Below are 19,586 nucleotides of genomic sequence, written 5' to 3'. Positions count from 1 at the left end.
CATGAAGGATTTAATGCACTGCGCGGTCGTGTAGTTTATGAGGGCGATCAGCCGGTGACACTCCTCTGTAACTCTATCCTCCGACAGTATTTTTTCTGCAGACCGAAGCAGTTGAAGAAGGTGGGCTAAAGTTAGGAGGAGTGGGGGGGATTTTGAGTTTCAGACACTTGGCAGGAAATAGAAGTGTTCACTTCATATAGCTCAGTGATGCAAATGTAGATATGAAAGAAAAACTATTCGAGTCTGTTTTGCAACTGTTTTCCTCTCCTCCCACTTCACTCCACCCCTGACATGAGCGGGTGTCAGTAAGAGGACTAGTAGAGCTCTACCACTGCTGCTATGCTCAAGTCTTGTCAGGACCTGTATTGCCGGAGAGGAGGGAAGGCAAGGTAAAATTGGACTCGTTTTGTTTACTAGTTTAAGTTTTCTCTCAAATTTTATATTACTTTTTCTCGTCTTTTCCTTCGTTTCTTCAAAATGGACTCACAGCTGTGGTTTTTGTGATGTTGCTACATGCCTCGCAGAGCATTTCTTGTAAAAACAAAAACAGGAACTTCTTTGTCAACAGTCTGCTTTCAGATAGTCACAAGATAACATGATTCTTGGACTCGTTAAATACGAGCTTAAATACAAAACTTGTATCTTCTATGTGCTGTAATCATTTTGGTCTTGTGAGCTGGGTTGAGTCCCCGCTTTGACACAGTCAATCAACAAAAGCACAATTGTGTTTGTTTGTGTTTATGTAAATACATAAAAAGAATTCCGACTTTGTTTGCTTCACTCCAGTTCTGTCCACTCCCACTTCTCTACTGAGAATCAAAGTGATGCAGAACACTTAAGTTTTAGATCGAATTTTTCAGTTCATTACAATGACAGCTAAACTTGTACAAAGAGGAATTATATGTGAGTTTTTAGTTTCCACTTAATTCTGACTGTTAAAGTGCATTGTTACTAGTGGACTAGTGGATGAGATCTGCAAAGCAGTCCCTCCAGGATTTCGCCTTGTCGCGATCGCAACTAACGCAACTTCAACAAATCCCCGTGAATTCAGTGCGCCTTGCAATTTTGACCAATCACCGCAACTTTTCTGCAACTTTGACCAATCCTCGCGGTCTCCTGCGAAGCACAAACTCACTTCTTTGTTTTGTTCAGAAGACGCAGCAGACATGTGTGCTGCCAACGTCTCACATTTACCTATAAAAATAACAGCGAGAGAGAGCGCGATCGGACTATGTGTGTATGTGTGTGAGTGAGAGAGAGAGAGAGAGAGAGAGAGAGAGAGAGAGAGAGAGAGAGAGAGACGGATCGAACTGTGTGTGTGTGTGTGTGTGTGTGTATGTGAGTGTGAGAGGCGCGGGCGCGATCGAACAGTGGAAACATAAAAACATAGGCTACTCTGTCATTTTGTTCACAACAGGACATCATTCAAACTGCAAATTGTTTACTTATATTTGTGTACACTCGCAATAAAACACAACATTGTGCTTTTGTCACAGTCTAAACTCTTGTCAAACTGTAACCTACAACTGTCCCCCAACCACACACACACACACACACACACACACACACACACACACACACACACACACACACACACACACACACACACACACACACACACACACACACTGTTTTAAAAGCAAATCATTTATCCAACCTCATTTCAACTTTTGGACATTCATCATATCGCGTTGGTTTTCATTTCTTGTCCTCAGAGTCGTAGCACTAATCTGTTTATTTTTAAGTTACACATTCTACATTGATTAAAAAAGAAAATCAAATGTGTTTTTAATAGTAGTATTATTTTATACGGAAATCAATTATTTATAATTCAGATGAGAATAAAGTTAAGGTTAATTAAAATTAAGGAAAACAAATATATTGATCTGAAATATAGCAAATTAAATTTAAATTCATTCAGGTACAATTACCAAACATATCTCAAGGTCTTTTTGTCTTTTTATTAATTTAATTAATAAACTAATTATATAAAACTATTGTCAGTGCACTACCAGTAAACTGGTTCTGTGCCTTTATTAATAAAACTTATTTTACAAATACAAGGCTTAAGACATTTATAAAAATGCCTTCTGCATTTCATGCTTTTCACTCTATTACCGAGATCGTACCAAACCGTGACGTCTGTGTACCGTTCCACCCCTAATATTTATACATACTGCATGGTAATTTAGAGGTAACGTTAATGTAATGTAGTATATCACCTCCTATGACCTATAACATGCGCAAAAAAAGATATATCAATAAAGGAAAGGAAAAAAGCATAATATGAGCACTTTAAGTAAAAATCTATCTACCTTTGCTGTTTTAACCAAAGAACATCGCAACTTTCAGAACATCGCAACTTTCAGAACATCGCAACTTTCATCGCAACTTATTAGAAAAGTGGCCTTAACATCAGGAATTTTAGGCCGCAACAATCAGAAAAAAGGCCCGGGAAATCCTGGAGGGACTGGCAAAGTATCAAAGCACATTTGAGTTAGCTAAATCAAGAGTTTCCACATTTAACCAGAACTTGAGCAATTAAAAGTATTTAACTTTAAAATTAGGTCCTATTAGGTACTAATAATGCATTAACTAGCAATGAGGAATACATTTGTTACAGTTTTTATTAATCTTTGTTAACATTAGTTTTTTTGATTCATTTTTTTATTTGAGATGAGAAAGTTTTTAGTAATTAATTAATAATATGCTGCAAAATTTTGTACCCAGAAGGTCTAAAGTAAAAAATATGATTTTTGTGCTTGGAAATGTAATTGAGTAAACGTGCAAGTACTCAGTTTCAGTAGCACCCAAGTAAAGCGCAAATTCTCCAAAGTATTACTTAATGGGATAGTTCACCAAAAAATTAAAATGTTGTCATCATTTACTGACCCTCATGTTGTTCCAATCCTGTATGAATTTCTTTGAAGATATTTTGAAGAATGTGGGTAACCAAACAGTTGATTGGCCCCATTGACTTCCATAGTATTTTTTTTTCCTCCATACTATGGAAGTCAATGGGGCCCATCAACTGTTTGGTTGAGAAACCATAAGAAATTCATGCAGGTTTGGAACAACTTGAAGGGTGAGCAAAATTATGACAGAATTTTCATTTTTGGGTGAACTATCCCTTTAAGTATACTAATAGAGCACAATTGCTGTACTTTACACCCCTGCTTTTCAGCTCTCTGTTTGCTATGTTTAAGACTTCATGGTGTGTGCTTACGTGTGTGCTTACGTGTGTGTGTGTGTGTACACAACTGTATTTGTGCGTATGTGTTTCCGTGAAAGGGCTGTATGTTATTGAATGGAAGGATGGAAGAGCAGATAACCACCAGCTGTGGAACACATGACATCCTGCTCAGATTTTGTAAAAGAGGAAAAGCCCCTGGAATTCGCTCTAGCATTTTACTTAATTTAATTCAACTCAGGCCAGTTCTTTCAGGGGTAGCATAGTTGAATCCAAAGGATGATGTGCGATGCAGAATGAAGGAGAAATAGACCTTTTAATAAACACAAAGAGTGATCGCATACACATACCAACATAACATTAACACGAGACAATGAACTGAAGCAACAGAGGGCTTAAATACACTGATAATACATAAGATAATCAACGGAACATGAAACAGGTGTGCAGAAACCATGACAGCTAATGGATGACTAGAACTTTAACTAAACTAACTAAACTAAACTAAACAAGACAGAGAAACAAACTAAACATGACCTTGAGTTCATACAAAGAAAGATAACTGTAACTATATTAGGAGCGATCCAGCTCTCAGATTTCATCAAAAATATCTTAATTCGTGTTCCGAAGATGAACGAAGGTCTTACGGGGTTGGAACAACATGAGGGTGAGTAAATACTGACAGAATTTTCATTTTTGGGTGAACTATCCCTTTAAAGCAGGATGCTTAAACCAGTCTGACTGGCTGTAAAGGTCTTTATCGTTCATCAGCTGGAAAAAAATCTTTCTGAACGTGATTCCAAAGATATCGTTTCTCTGTGCCATTATCGTTGTTGGGGACTCTGCTATTCTTTTATATTTAGAACAATTTTTAAAGCTATCTTTATTGTCATATTATCATTGTTGGTGTGAACGGGCCTTTACTTTGAATGCATGAACCAAAAAACTTGCACAAATGCATAAAGGTTGTCAAAATTACATGTTTTGGAATTAATGGTTTTCTTCCACAAAAAACAAAGAGAAATTCTTAGCTCAGAGCAAAAAAAGTCACAACAATTTTTTAAGTAATTCATAAAGTTTCAAGAAAATAAATATTATTATTGACAAAAATGTATCCAAAAATACTGTGTTGGGTCAAAATTCCACAGGGAATGAGTACAGGTCAATTTGCCCCCCTTTATGCATTCTTGGAGTAGTGATACAAAAAATTTTGTTCTCACCCTATGACCAAGAAAGACGAAAAGTCATTGATGAGCAACTTTTTTTTTTTTTTGAAGAATCCACGGAACATCAAATAAATAGATGTTTTAACTGATAAAATATTTAAAGAATCACGAAGAATCAGCATGCTGGGTCAATTTGAGTTAAGAGCATGAAACTGTAGATAAGGCAGGCTGATAGGTCCTCAACTCAATCTGCTTCGCAATCACGTCATTCTCTTTAGGGCAACGCTGATTGGTTCCTGCTGTATCAGTAGCCAATGAGCCTTCAACCTTCAAATACTTGGTTAGCACTTGCTATTGCAGTGCAGCGCGCATTCAGAAACCCTCCACCTTCACCAGCTCCACCTCTATGGATCTGCCACGGGTAATATTCATGTGCACTATATTGTACAGGAGCAGCATGTCTTACTTGCTCTCAACAGTGTGTTGTGTATGGGCATTAGCAAGTCCTATACTTGCTCTGCAGCTGCAGCAACAATAACCAACAGCACCAGCAATAACAGCAGCAGCAGCGCAGCAGATCTACTCCGCCAAGACCAAATATATCAACATTGTCATATTCATGACCATGCCAAACATTTCTCTCTCTTTTTCTCTCTCTTTTTGTTAGGTGTTGTGAATGTAATTCTGTTCTTTCGCACTGGTACTATGAAAGAGATGGACAGTTCTTCTGTAAGAAAGATTACGGTTCACGATTTGGGGAGCAGTGCCACGGCTGCTCAGAGTCTATCACCACAGGTCTCATTATGGTAAGAAGCTAGAACAATACATTGATAATGAAATCTTGATTAACAGTATATCGGTACCATATACACTGAAAAATAATTGTCATGGGATCTACTTTTTGTAAATTTCACAAATATTTACAAAGAAATGGCAGGTAACACATTGAATTCTGAAGGAGACTGAAATAGTATTTTCTTGTAAAACATTCTCCAATGTTCACAACTACAAAAAAATATTTGTTTACAATGTAGTTTATTAGCCTTTATTATAGATTTTATTTATTGCTCGGTATTGGCTGATTTTGGATATTTGTGTATGCTCATTTTCTCTATTTTTACATTTATATTACCTTTGTTGTCATCTAATGCTTGATTAAAGTTAATCTTTAAAAACAAACTAATAATTTAATAACACTGTTAAACATAAACTTTAACCAAGCATTTTATACTTTACATTATAATGTTGTGATGCCTAAAAATGGACTTAAAATAATATATAATTTTAATGTGAAAATTATTATCAGCTCCTAATGCCTTTAAAGTATTATCCCCATGTTTGAGTGCCGCTAAGCATTTACACTAACAAGACATCTGTGAATAATCTGTTTTCCCGAAAGCAACGGAATTTACTAGAACAAACTGGATCACCGGGCGTGACCCCAGTGGATTCAGGAATGCATGCATTTTTTTTTAGAAGATTACACAATCAAACAACAATTCACTCACTGAACGGCAACAGTAATTTGATCTCTCATCTTGAGACGATTAGCTTGGAGTTTTTGTGTTTTGTGCTTTTTCCTTTGACCTGAGGGCAGACGAGGCCAACCCTCCCACTCACAATCTCACTTCCTTTCATTGTATTGCTTCACTTCTGTAGAATGATGTCATCTGTCCTGTTCCACCTCAACACCTCTCACACTGTTTCAGCTGAATTCAAGAGTATTAGAACATAATAGACTGACTTTGCCTTTTCCTTCCATCTCTGCAGGTGGCTGGAAAGCATAAATACCATCCCGAGTGTTTTCTCTGTGAAAGCTGCGGCATATTCATTGGAGATGGCGATTCTTTCTCCTTAGTGGATTATACCAATTTATACTGGTTGGTTTTTGTCAAATCATTTTATTACACACTGATCTTGTGATGATTTTGGATGGAAAAGTTTCTCCGTTTTGTCTTGTGTCTGATCTATGTCTCTTTTCTTCTTCTCTCTCAGTGGACAGTGTCATTACCAGAAGGTTTCGACGCAGCATTCGTCAGCAACATGTTCACGGTTTCCTCATACAGTGACGTCGATGTCATTTCCTCCCTCTGCAGAAAGCAGGCAAGGTTTATCCTTCACTGTGGAGAAGAACGGTGCAGACCATTTGATCACCGTGTCTCAGTGAGTCATTATTTTAGACACAATCACAACTAAAAATAACATGACTACATTCGATCAATATTGATATTTTCCTTCCCCAAAAAATTCCCACGTGAGACAGGCTGGACTTGCATAACCTAAGTCCGGAGGTTAAGCCCCTCATCCATGTTGGAGACAGGATTCTTGAGATCAATGGAATCTCTGTCCAGGACATTCCACTCAATGAGGTCGGTCCAGTGACTGAGATAAGACAGTAATACAGATAATCTGCATGACACGTCTCATTTCACCATTATTCCTTTTTTCTCTTCATTTTTAACAGATAGATCTGGTGATTCATGATATAGAGCATTGGCTACAAATCACGATTGAACATGACCCTAAAAACCTCACAAAACAGGAGGACCTATCTAGCCTGCTGGGAGAAGAACTGGACAAGCCTGGAAAACTAGGTTTATTTCCCCTTCCCAGCAGCAGACGAATAAGCTCTCGATCCACAAATATTCTGTACGAATTATGGTTCTATCAGATTAATTTTTTTTTTTACATGTGATACTAAACTACCAATGTTTTCTAATAATACGTTTTTTCTTGTTTTCAGTTAAAAATATCTAAACATCTAAGCAAAAAAATTTTTTTGAGAAGTAAAATGAGGCTGATTTTCAGATAATGCATCCTGAATTAAGTTTTATTTTTCCTCAGTGATCATTTTTGTTATTTAAAACTTTTTCAAAAATTACACTTAAAACAAGATTTTTTTTTGCTAAAACATGACTAAAAATAAGAAAATGTGTAAATGTTATTTTGATATAAAAAAATCAGTAAGATTTTGTAATCCTGTATACAAATACATCCCTCTGTAATTGGATAAAAAGAGATTTAACAAAAATGTCAACTTCAATTACCTTAAATTCCCTGCTTTTAAAAACCCACCATACAGGTTTGTTCTAGGGGTAAATAAATGCTATATATTTCTCATAAGAATTCTCCCTATGAAGATCAAAATCCTAGTTTAGTATCAAACAATTGTTTTGGTTAATATTAAAAAAGGTCATATTTCTGTAATGCACTTTCTAACATTGTTAATTTCTTTGTCTGCCTCTGCAGGCGCAGCTGCAGCATTGATAAAGCTCCATGCTCGCAACGTCACGCTGCACTTCTTTCCCATAGAAGAGACATTAATCGATCGGAGTCTCTGCGTTTTGACGCTTTGGACAAAACACAACGCATCTTCCGACCCTCCGACCTAATATATGGCGATGTATTGGGAAAAGGCTGTTATGGACAAGCCATAAAGGTAAATTAATGAGTCTGGCTGAGCTGACAAATACATTTGAGATCACAAACTATTACCAAATTACAAAAAACTGCTTCCTTTGGGTTGTCAGGTGACACATTTGGAAACAGGTGAGGTCATGGTGATTAAGGAACTTCTTCAGTTTGATGATGAGACTCAGAAGACATTCCTGAAAGAGGTTTGTTGTAGTTTTTACTTTCTCAGACACCTAAGCAGCAAATCGATTGTTTTCTAATAAAAACATACTTGGCTCCAGGTCAAAGTAATGAGATGTCTGGAACATCCTAATGTCTTAAAATTCATCGGCATTCTCTACAAAGACAAACGGCTGAACCTGATCTCTGAGTATGTGCAAGGAGGAACGCTGAGGGACACCATCCAGAAGATGGTTTGATCTGTTTTTGTCTTTCCTGGATATACTTTCAGTGCATGAAGTCCATATATTACTTGGCAAAAAGTATTTTCTTGTGGTTCTGAGTGAGTAAACTCATTTTATGCCATAATTCAGGACTGGGATCACCCTTGGAAACTTAGAGTGAGCTATGCCAAGGACATTGCCGCTGGAATGGTACGTAATGAAGAGCGATGAGTGTTTGCAGAATAGTAGAGATCAAATGTGAAGAAAACATTGAGTTTATCTATACATATAATGTATCTGTCTATACATTAATTTGTTCTCTCTGTCCTATACAGGCTTACCTACATTCAATGAATATCATCCATCGGGATCTAAACTCGCACAACTGCTTTGTTCGAGAGGTCAGAACACATGTCGATACTCATAAACTAGAGCGTGTCTTTAAACAAACTGAATTGTGTGACAGTACTAGTTTTCCTCACAGAACCAGACAGTGGTTGTTGCCGACTTTGGTTTGGCCCAGCTTGTGAAGGAAGAGAAGACGTCCTCTCCTGGACTAATGTCTAAATTGAACAAGCTCGGTCGTAAAAAGCGGTATACGGTGGTGGGGAACCCCTACTGGATGGCACCAGAAATGATCCACGGTGAGCTGTATTAATCAGCTATCAAAGTAGTAAGATTGACAGGATAGAAATTTTTTTTTTTTTTTTTTTTTTTTACATACTAATAGTATTTCTTACCTGCAGGAAAAGTGTACGATGAACACGTTGACATTTTCTCATTCGGGATTGTGCTTTGTGAGGTAGACTTATATATATTTCCCTACTTTTATCATTTTTATCACCTTATCATTTTGATTAAAAAAATAGGCCTATAACTGAAAATACATGTATATTTCCCATAACAGATTATCGGAAGAGTATATGCCGATCCGGATTACCTCCCTCGTACGCAAGAGTTTGGATTGAATGTGAATGAATTCCTGGAGCGCTTCTGGTTCAAAGAATGTCCTGCCGCTTTCTTTCCCATTGCAGTTCTGTGTTGTGCCTTGGAGGCTGAAAAACGGTGATACTCAGTTACTAATATACATAACCCTACTACAAACTAAATTTTATTTGCTGAAAAGCGGCATTTTCTTCGTATTCTTTTCTATAGTCCCATTTTTACCAAATTAGAGGAGTGGCTGGAGAACCTGCATATGCACTTGGAGATGAGACTTCCTCTGATGTCGGAACTGGACAAGATCCGCCAAGCATTTTGGGAGAATCACAGCCAGCCAAAACAATCTTATGGGATTCCTTCGAAACAGATGGACAACTCAGCGTTAGGCCGAAGCTGAGACTTGGCATGCTTATATAGCAGACAACAGTATTTTCATGTGATGATTTTCAAATTCTCAGACTGTTATTTACAGGGACCCCACTTAAATATGAATGCCATTACATGCTTCTCTCAGTGAATTCACTTTTATGAGCCATTTGTTTGCAATGCTTTTTACTCGTTTTGTCTTAATTTTGAAGAGAATATATTGTTTTATCATGTAAAACTTATTTTTGTTAAATGTTTTGCTTAAAAAGTATGTCTGTGGTATAATGATTAATTAGAATAAATGTCATTTGATATTAGGTTTTCTTATGTAATTCAAAGACATTGTTACATTTTAAAGTCCCCCTGTAGCCTAGTCATTCATCAATCAGTAGATCACCAAAATGACATGTTTCTCGGAGATCCAGTTGTTGATGATGATTACAAGGTAGCTAGTTTGTGATGTCAGAAACACCGGCGATTTCAAACCGCGTTTTTGAGACGGTCTTTGGTTCACTGCAGATTTAGAGAGAAAATACTGCAATGTTGCTGACTTATAAGATTACACATGGTTTGTCTTAAAGCATATTAAAAACACCACATAGCCTGATAGGCATAAACAATATTAAAACCTTCATTTTCACCACAGGGGGGCTTTAAAACTCCAAATACATATTGGGGTCACTGCATGTTTTACAAGCTATTGGTTGTACAATCTGCTGCAATAATTTGATCTCAGACACAAAGGTGCTAGATTGTTCTTGAGAACAGTATTATAAATTTAAGATAAAAAAACAAACATTTTTATAAAATTAGCATAAGGATGTTTAGTGGATCTGTTATCTACTTTAATTGTATTTTTGTTTATGTTTCTAAGTACGATTGTACATCTAATTTTATTTTATTTTATTATTTTTTTCCATTTATGTAGCTATATATGTTAACTGTTACACGTGTCAGAAACTGTGAAACTCCATGACGGAACGAATAAATGTCATGTTTTCATTTGATTTAACTTTGAGTCGGCGGTTCAACGGTTCATTTCGGTCACTGAAACAGATGCTCCTTTACAAGTAGGAAATAATACAATTATTTAATAAATTTACAATTATTTTACACATTTACCACTGTCTGTCGGACATTTTACAGCCGATAAACTCTCATGTTTTAAAATGTAACGTTAACTGTTAACTTAATTTGTAAAGAGTTGAGTTGGTTGACGGGAACCTACGACAATTGACATGGTTTTGCTAACTTTTACACCAACCATAGTTTAACCATGGTATTTGTGGTAAAACTGGTCATACAAATAATAATCCGCCAAAAAAAAAAAAAAACAGTTACTACACTTTTACTATAATAACGTTAAATTGTTTTTTGAAAGGGGAGTTCACCGCGAGCTCAGTTAGGCGAAACTAGCATAACGTTATAATACTGCCTTCACGTGCCTTCATCGGAAATTTCCTACTTCCCACTTCTGAAGTCCTGATTACGATTTCTTCGCATTCAAATTTTGACTTGAGAGGTCGTTTATGTTCAATTAATTATCTTTAACTAGGAAACCTAGTTTACGATAATTCCAGCAAAAGCACAATGAGTAGCCTTAGCCTGTTACTTATATCCATGATTATCCTTTAAGAATAATTCATTATGATGTACCTCCCACATTTTTAAGTCAATAACGTTACCAGTTAAACGTTCGATATAAAAACAGTTATGCTGATTTAACCGGTCATACTATTTGGATATCTAAATAAACATCTGGATATCAGATATAGCCTACTTCATTACCTTAACTAGTCTTGATAAGAAATTAAAAACAAGTTGGGTCTCAGAGAGCCCAGATAAAACATGAGTTTCTCATTAGCCTACATTTATTCTCTAACTGATGTATCACTGGGTTTTGATTTAGTCAGAATGTTATTAAATGAACTTGAATGGAAAATAATAGGTTAGCTAATTGTAATCACTGCATATTTCAAAACATCTATCATATCACCAGAAACATAAAAACAGTAAAGATAACAGCGTCTATTAAAAATCCACAGTGTCTATTAAACGTCCAGGCGGTTTACAGATTGAGGACATCAACCTTCAAGGTATCAATACATCTGCAAATGTTTATGTTTGTGAATCAAATAAATGTTCTTTAATCTTACAGCAAATTGCTGTTGTTATAGAGAATAAACACTATGCTATATAGTTAGTGTTGTCAAGGACATTATTGATAATTATTAACATTATTATTGTGTCTATTTCCCATGCCACATCATCTTACATGAATATCTGCCTTAGTTGGGGAGGTAGGTCATACTATTACATAAAAAGCTTTTGGCTAAAACGATTTAGGAATAAGTACATAAGCTACGTAAGCTGTCAATCACCAAATTCAATCGATCTGCCTTTCTGCTAGTTTTCCCTAGTGATGGATGACTCTGGAATGGAGAGTCTCCCCAGGGATCATGACACTTCTCTACTTGACTCCACTCAAGCAGAGAACAAAGATAAATGTATCCTTTCCTCTGACACATTCTACTCATCCTCATCTCCTCATGAACAAAAGACTCTTCCCATTGATGACAAATCACCTCTTAGACACAAGAGTCCACTGGGCCGCTTTGACCCGTATGACTCTTCAGAGGTATAGTAACACACATGCTGCAGTGGCCAAAGTGCCTTAAAAAACAGTAATATTGTGAAATATATTATTACACTTAAAAAAGACGGATGATGTTATATACCGTACAGATTATTTTTTATTGTCCCTCCCAGGAATATGTTGGCGTTGTGACACTGCCGAACCAAGTCCGACAGAAAGCAGTGAAAAAAGGATTTGTGTTCAATCTGATGGTTGTTGGTAAGAAACACAAACTATACAGTTTTTGAAAGAAGTCTCTTATGCTCACCAAGGCTGCGTTTATTTGATTAAAAATACAGTAAAAAAAAGTAATATTTTGAGGTATTGTTAAAATTTTAAATAACTGTTTTCTACTGTGATGCAAAGCTGAATCTTCAGGATCATTAATCCAGTTTTCAGTGTCAGATGATCCTTCAGAAATTCATTCTAATATTACCCAGGGGGCAAAACACCTGTTTTTTAGGAAATCATGCTTACGCCCCATGATTTACTCCCGCATGCTTACGCAACACGAGAGTACTCTCGTAAGAGAACTCCTCTTCAGTGGCACATATATACACCAAACTTTCCAGTCTTGTACCTAGTTATATTATGAAGACATTTGCAGAGGGATTTGTAAATATATTATTCCTAGCCTGATTTATATGACATTTTATTCCAAAAAAAACATGGTGAAAATCCATTTTTTTAAGGCTATTGACAGTATATTCTGATTTACAGGATAACAAAAGTAGATACCCATAAATCAATCTGTAATTTGTTCCCCATCTAATATGTGAACACAATGAAAAATAATTTTGAACCTGGCTTTATCCAATACTCAGATTTCGTCTTTTAAAATATATGCAAATTAGTGCATATTTAATTAGAGAATGCCTATTTTGCATATTTAAACATTAAATTACAGAAAACTTGTAATACATTTTTTTCTAGTTAATCAACTGGGAAAGGTTCATGGTGATATCTGGTAGATACTTTTTTTACCCTATTCATTCATTGGGTGATTCCGGGGAGTTAAAGCAGAATTTGAGGTAGCATTGTTTTGACCCTAATTACAAGTTTCCAGCAGCTTGTTGACTGGGTTGTCCACCCAGGTTGTGATCCTCACACATCATAGATTTCATTTTTATATGACAACCTTCTACAGCAGCCCATGTCTGCTAAACCCCCTTTGCCCCCTGGGTATATGCTGATTTGCTGCTCAAGAAACATTTATTATTATTGTCAATGTTGAAAACAGTTGAAACGTTTGAAATGTTTAAACAGTAAAACAATATTTTTTCAGGATTCTTTTGTAAGTTTAAAATAATTTATTTGGATTTTTTCGTAACAATGTAAAAGTCTTTACAGTCAATTTAATGCACGTTTAAAACGTTTTATGAACTCAATTTTAATATTAAAATAAATAATTTTATGTTTAGGTGAGTCTGGCTTAGGCAAATCCACTCTTGTCAACAGCCTTTTCCTCACAAACCTCTATACGGACAGATGCATGCCTGATGTTTCAGGTACACTTAACATTACTCAACAACAATTGTATTCACTCTACTTATAAATGCAGTACTGAATTAATTAAGGACACGGCATCCAAAACTCATGCAGAGAAGATCTGTTGTGAAATGCATCCATTTCTTTCTCACAGAGAAGATAGCTCGGACAGTGTCAATAACAAAGAGCACCGTAGACATTGTTGAAGAGGGAGTAAATCTAAGGCTCACTGTTATCGACACCCCTGGTTTTGGAGATGCCATTAATAATAATGAAAGGTACTACTTAAGTGTTAAAGTTGCACTCAGTCATTTTTTGATTATGTTGTACTTGTTGATATTGAACTTATAGATATCTAGGGGTGTAGAAGCATCATGCAACAGCAAAGTTGTTGAAATGGTTAATTTATTCCCCAAGTGAAAATGTCCTGTAATAGAGGGTTTCTAGCAGTGTTGGGGAAAGATACTTTTAAAAAGAATGCATTACAATATTGCGTTACTCGTTAAAAAAGTAACTAATTGTGTTACTTTGTTTGTTTTTTACTTTTTATTTAGTTACTTTTTTGCGTTACCTTTTCTCATCTGGCCTGGGTTTGTCTGTTTTTTTTTTTTAATAAACAGAAAGAAGTTCTATTTTTGGCAAATGTAAAGACCTTTTCACACCAAATCGTGAGCTTAGAATTATACGGTTCTATCTCCACTTTTGGTCGAAACTGAGTTTTTGACAATCTTATCCATTGGGTGTTTACTAATGCCTGTGTGTGTTATTTTTGTAAAAAAAATATTTTGTTAGTAGTTATTAATAAAATAAAAAGGTCCCATCTCACAAAACAGCAGGGATATAAAAACTTTGATGCTCAATTTCTCAGAACTACCCTAAACAGAGATAGAACTGTATAATTCTAAGCTCACGAAATGTGAAACGAATAAGCCTCAGGCTGAAGGAAATGCAAATTCACTCCTGTACAGTGGAGGGCGCAGCTAAAACAAACCTTTCAGCTATGCTGCCATTCTGAATTACAGAAGAATAGGACGTAGAAGGAGAAAGTTCAACACTCTTGCTGCATCCCAATTCACCTACTTATATACTACACCATAAAATGATGTACTCTTTTTGTGAGGAAAAGTACATATTTTGAGTGTGTAGCAAAAGAGTGGACAAGCTTTGAGACATATTATCATGTCATACAATTGCGTTTTAAACGGTTGCTCTCTGTTGCATCCTGTCACCGTTAACTGGCCTGTCAGTCATCTTGTCACAGTTAAAATCCTCCACATTTAATTCCATTTCCTACCGAATCGGAGACAAATGTAGTAGCATCTGGAGTTGCTGGTCTTTCATACATAGAACTCTACTCATATTAACGCATATGCATTTAAAAGTTAATGCCCAAACGGATCTTTATAAAAATCCACAATGTTTTTGATGAAATATAACACGGATGTCATTAAATAAATATTTTTTATCAGGTTAAACTTTGATTATTAGTCACTTGAACCTGTATCTAAACCTCTCACTGTCGGTTGCCCACACCCGCCAAGTTTTATAGTTTTTAAACACTTTTTACTCATGTTTGTAGCTCTGAACTTAATCCAAAGCGCAATGGCTTGTGGGCAATATCATACTTTAGAATGAGCATGGATCTACACTTCGAAAATCTACCGGACATAGTAGATCATCCCGGGACTTTTGATATAGTTTTTTCAATATACTATGCTTTGGGACACACTTATTCTAATCTCACATACTATTTAGGATGGATATTGGGATGCAGGGTCTTACTTCAGCGCTAAAAGCTAAAAAATTAAACACAAATATGATTTTTATCTTAAGTCAGTATCTGGTGTGACCACCATTTGCCTCGTTCAGTGCAACACATCTCCTTCACATAGAGTTGATCAGGTTGTTGATTGTGGCCTGTGTAATGCTGGTCCACTCCTCTTCAATGGCTGTGCGAAGTTGCTGGATATTGGCAGGACCTGGAACACTCTGTCGTATACGCCGATCCAGAGCATCCCAAACATGCTCAATGGGTGACATGTCCGGTGAGTATGTTGGCCATGCAAGAACTGGGATGTTTTCAGCTTCCAGGAATTGTGAACAGATCCTTGCAACATGGGGCTGTGCATTATCATCCTGCAACATGAGGTGATGGTCGTGGATGAATGGCACAACACACTGTCTGCCATCTGCCCTGTACAGTGAAAACCAGGATTCATCCGTGAAGAGAACACCACTCCAAAGTACCAGACGCCATTGAATGTGAGCATTTGCCCACTCAAGCGGTTACGACGACGAACTGCAGTCAGGTCGAGGCCCAGATGAGGACGACGAGCATGCAGATGAGCTTCCCTGAGACGGTTTCTGACAGTTTGTGCAGAAATTCTTTGGTTATGCAAACTGATTGTTGCAGCAGCCGTCCGGGAGGCTGGTCTCGGACGATCTTGGAGGTGAAGATGCTGGATGTGGAGGTCCTGGGCTGGTGTGGTTACACGTGGTCTGCGGTTGTGAGGCATGTTGGATGTACTGACACATTCTCTGAAACACCTTTGGAGACGGCTTATGGTAGAGAAATGAACATTTAATTCACAGGCAACAGCTCTTGTGGAAATTCCTGCAGTCAGCATGCTAATTGCACGCTCCCTCAAAACTTGTAACATCTGTGGCATTGTGCTGTGTGATAAAACTGCACATTTTAGAGTGGCCTTTTATTTAAGGGACACCTGTGCAATAATCATGCCGTCTAATCAGCATCTTGATATGCCATACCTGTGAGGTGGATGGATTATCTCGGCAAAGGAGAAGTGCTCACTGACACAGATTTGGACAGATTTGTGAACAATATTTGAGAGAAATAGGCCTTTTGTGTGCATAGAAAAAGTCTTAGATCTCTGAGATCAGCTCATGAAAAATGGGGGCAAAAACAAAAGTGTTGCGTTTATAATTTTGTTCAGTTTATTTAGACATTGGTTTTGGTTACAGCTGGAAGGCTGCAGTTCATTATGTAGACCAGCAGATGGAGAAGTACCGCAGAGATGAGATCGGGCTGAACCGTAAAAACATAAGGGACAACAGAGTGCACTGCTGTTTATACTTCATCTCACCTCATGGCCATGGGTAAGACATCTTTTCAACACAGGCTTTTACAATCTCAGGATTTCAGTAACCGTACACATATAGACTGAAGTCAGTTAACAGATGTCCTTTGGGCTGTCTCAGTCTCAAACCAATAGATGTGAACTTCATGAAGGCCCTGGATCAGAAGGTCAACATTGTGCCTGTGCTGGCTAAAGCAGACAGCCTCACTCCAAAAGAGACACGCAATATGAAAGCCAAGGTGAGAATTAACATGTACTGAAAATCTGGGAAAGCCTACATGGATGTTTCAAAAAGTTTATCATATAGATATTTTGAGAACATGACTTCCAATGTCAACAACAACCACCAGATCTGCAATCTGTAATGTATTGCATTTGTTTTCATAGATTTTGACAGAAATTGACCAATACAAAATCAAGATCTTCCAGGTCCCAGATTGTGATCATAATAATGATCCCTTCAGGCAGCAGGATCTAGAGGTAAAGGACAGAACTACAGGTCACTATATTATTTTCCTTTGGAAATCAGTCACATATTTTGCTTTTTAAAAGAAGCTGTGACATGAATTTTTTCCCTGTGAAAAATAATTACATAATAATATTACATAATAATAAAAAAATATTTGCACTTGAGCACAAAAAAAGAGTTATTATTATGAAAATAAAAAGAGTACTTATTCTGAAAATAACATTCTTTGAAAAATCATACTTAAGTGTGAACTGAATGTTATTTTTTCCGACACATAATTGCAGATTACTTACAATTAAAACAAGATATATTATAGTTTCAATTTATATTAAGTGCAATTAGTTGAACTTTGACCAACTTAAGTATAGGACTTAAGTCCATCTTTATACGTAATTACATAATTACTTCTGTTGTTTTTGAAATATGGTGAAATGTACTTTTAAACACATGCATTTATAGTCAACTACAATATAGATTAATGTCATTTCTATTGATACTTGTGTCATGTATTTAAATATATTTTAAATGACACATTTGTAATTATGAAGTTACAATTGAATACGTTTAAAATATATCTCCATTAAATGTAATATCGAATAATACACGACAGTCCTTTAATGTGTTAGTCAACACATCAATATAAAAGTGTACTTCTTTAAAGTTCAACAAAAGTTTATTAAAACATAATGATTTAAAGTTTTTATTCAACATATAAAGTGTACTTTCTAAAAGTGTGTGTGATGAAAGTGGACTCTGTTTAGTTATTTCATTAATGTTATATTATCTGCAAGTACAGTTTTAAAAAATATATACTTTTAAGATTTGACATTCAATACAATTAAGGGTACTTTTTCAAAAGGGTTAAGCTTGTTGGCTTTTGTTATTTTTTAGAATCCTTTTGTGACAGCTCTCCAATTTTTCCATGTCTTCTCATAGAGAAGTATACCCTTTGCTGTTATTGGGAGTAATACAGTAGTAGAGAGAGATGGCAGAAGAGTTCGAGCCCGTGCCTATCCATGGGGGATTGTAGAGGGTATGTTCACTCGCACCATCAGATGTTACATTTATACTTGTGGTAACATTTAAGACAACAGGAATAGATCACTCAAAATTTCTGTCTGTCGTTATCACGTTGTTTCCAATCTGAATGAAATCAATGGAAGAAACTGTTAAGGATTACGCTGCTCTTTTTACCATACATTTTTTATGTTCAGAAATCTTGGAAAATAGCAGAGAGGTTGTGTATACTGTATGTATACTGTATGTAACAACATACTGCATGTCCTCTTTTCTCTCCAACAGTTGAGAATCCATCTCACAGTGATTTTGTGCATCTGAGGAACATGTTGATCCGCACAAACATGCAGGACCTAAAACATACCACTCACTATGTGTTGTATGAGAACTATCGTATAAATTGCCTGTGCAAGAACCCGTGCTTGGTAAATACAATTTAAAAAAAAAATTGTTTATCCGTTAGCACTGAGAGATTTTCATTAGCTTTTTAGTAATATTAATTTATTTTTTATTTTCACCAATAGGTGAATGTGTAAGGATTTGCCAGCTGGATTACAGAAGAGGACAACTTGTGTCTCACGGAAACCCCTAGATGGAAGAGGCAATTAATTACTTAATAAAATAAAATGTTGAAAGGAGGAGGACTGTAGCAATTCTCCTGCAAATGTAATAGGACTGACAATTTACTAACCAATTACATTCATTTTAAAATTAATATTGTACATTTTTTTAACACAGAATAAAACCATAGCCATTAGTCTGTCGAATGTTTGTGCTCTTTAAATTGCTTTAAGGTATGTGACATTTTTTGCATATCTAAGGTCAATGAATAGATCTGGGGTAAGGCAAAAGAAAACTATAATCTGCATCTTTTTACTGCTTTTACCATTTAAATTGTGGTGGGTCGAAAAACATAACTATCAATACTTTACAGTGAAAAGCATATTGTCTTGTTAATTTTATTATTTCACTCTAAATTACCTATATGGTAGCCTAATTCATACATAGGCCTTGTATGTTATAGAAAAATTACATAAATTGTAAGATGTTTACCTTGCTAATCGAGTTTACTGTTGGCTATTCATTTATATATATATATATATATATATATATATATATATATATATATATATATATATATATATATATATTTCATAGTTTTACAGTGTAGCCTTAATCAGAACCAGATCTTAGTTGGAAAAAAAGATCCCTTTATTTGCCAGAAAAGTTATTTAATTTAAACTGCTGTACATTTACTATCTTTGCATTTGCTGTCTACTAAAAGAAAACATGTCTTTTCATGGTTAATATTGCAATTATTTCAGTTGAACGCATTTATTGCTTAGTCTAGTTGTTTCAGTTTCTCATTGGTATTTAGCTGCTATATTTTAAACGCAATATAATTAGTATTATACGTA

The 19,586-nt window shown here is 35.9% G+C and overlaps 2 protein-coding genes across 2 annotated transcripts; both read left to right on the top strand.

The window, feature by feature from the left end:
• The first annotated feature begins 39 nt into the window (after positions 1 to 39).
• On the top strand, positions 40 to 10,473 carry limk1b (LIM domain kinase 1b). The gene is made up of 15 exons (XM_077195708.1): positions 40 to 389; positions 5,024 to 5,162; positions 6,127 to 6,236; positions 6,352 to 6,519; positions 6,620 to 6,725; positions 6,821 to 7,005; positions 7,606 to 7,795; positions 7,887 to 7,973; positions 8,052 to 8,183; positions 8,304 to 8,363; positions 8,489 to 8,554; positions 8,638 to 8,797; positions 8,900 to 8,955; positions 9,061 to 9,218; positions 9,309 to 10,473. The coding sequence occupies exons 1-15, from the start codon at positions 340 to 342 to the stop codon at positions 9,490 to 9,492; spliced, it is 1,851 nt and encodes a 616-aa protein (XP_077051823.1). The 5' UTR covers positions 40 to 339; the 3' UTR covers positions 9,493 to 10,473.
• A 1,267-nt stretch (positions 10,474 to 11,740) lies between these two features.
• On the top strand, positions 11,741 to 18,922 carry LOC143702170 (septin-4). Its single transcript, XM_077195701.1, has 11 exons — positions 11,741 to 11,761; positions 11,872 to 12,099; positions 12,231 to 12,315; positions 13,518 to 13,604; positions 13,739 to 13,862; positions 16,567 to 16,701; positions 16,804 to 16,921; positions 17,070 to 17,162; positions 18,088 to 18,184; positions 18,454 to 18,593; positions 18,693 to 18,922. The coding sequence occupies exons 2-11, from the start codon at positions 11,884 to 11,886 to the stop codon at positions 18,702 to 18,704; spliced, it is 1,107 nt and encodes a 368-aa protein (XP_077051816.1). The 5' UTR covers positions 11,741 to 11,761; positions 11,872 to 11,883; the 3' UTR covers positions 18,705 to 18,922.
• The last annotated feature ends 664 nt before the right edge of the window (positions 18,923 to 19,586 follow it).

The sequence above is a fragment of the Siphateles boraxobius genome, unplaced genomic scaffold (genome assembly GCF_051911475.1).
Source record: "Siphateles boraxobius isolate OS27281-9 unplaced genomic scaffold, OSU_SipBor_1 11, whole genome shotgun sequence".
Classification (NCBI taxonomy): domain Eukaryota; kingdom Metazoa; phylum Chordata; class Actinopteri; order Cypriniformes; family Leuciscidae; genus Siphateles; species Siphateles boraxobius.
The sequence above is the reverse complement of the archived record's forward strand: the minus strand, read 5'-3'. Positions and strand labels throughout refer to the sequence as shown.

Excerpts from the sequence above, each read along its gene's own strand:
- limk1b (XM_077195708.1), top strand. The coding sequence starts at position 340 with ATGCTCAAGTCTTGTCAGGACCTGTATTGCCGGAGAGGAGGGAAGGCA. Across the intron at positions 8,364-8,488 it reads AGGACATTGCCGCTGGAATG|GCTTACCTACATTCAATGAA; the intron begins GTACGTAATGAA and ends TGTCCTATACAG. Across the intron at positions 8,555-8,637 it reads ACAACTGCTTTGTTCGAGAG|AACCAGACAGTGGTTGTTGC; the intron begins GTCAGAACACAT and ends TTTTCCTCACAG.
- LOC143702170 (XM_077195701.1), top strand. The coding sequence starts at position 11,884 with ATGGATGACTCTGGAATGGAGAGTCTCCCCAGGGATCATGACACTTCT. Across the intron at positions 12,100-12,230 it reads ACCCGTATGACTCTTCAGAG|GAATATGTTGGCGTTGTGAC; the intron begins GTATAGTAACAC and ends TGTCCCTCCCAG. Across the intron at positions 13,605-13,738 it reads ATGCATGCCTGATGTTTCAG|AGAAGATAGCTCGGACAGTG; the intron begins GTACACTTAACA and ends TCTTTCTCACAG.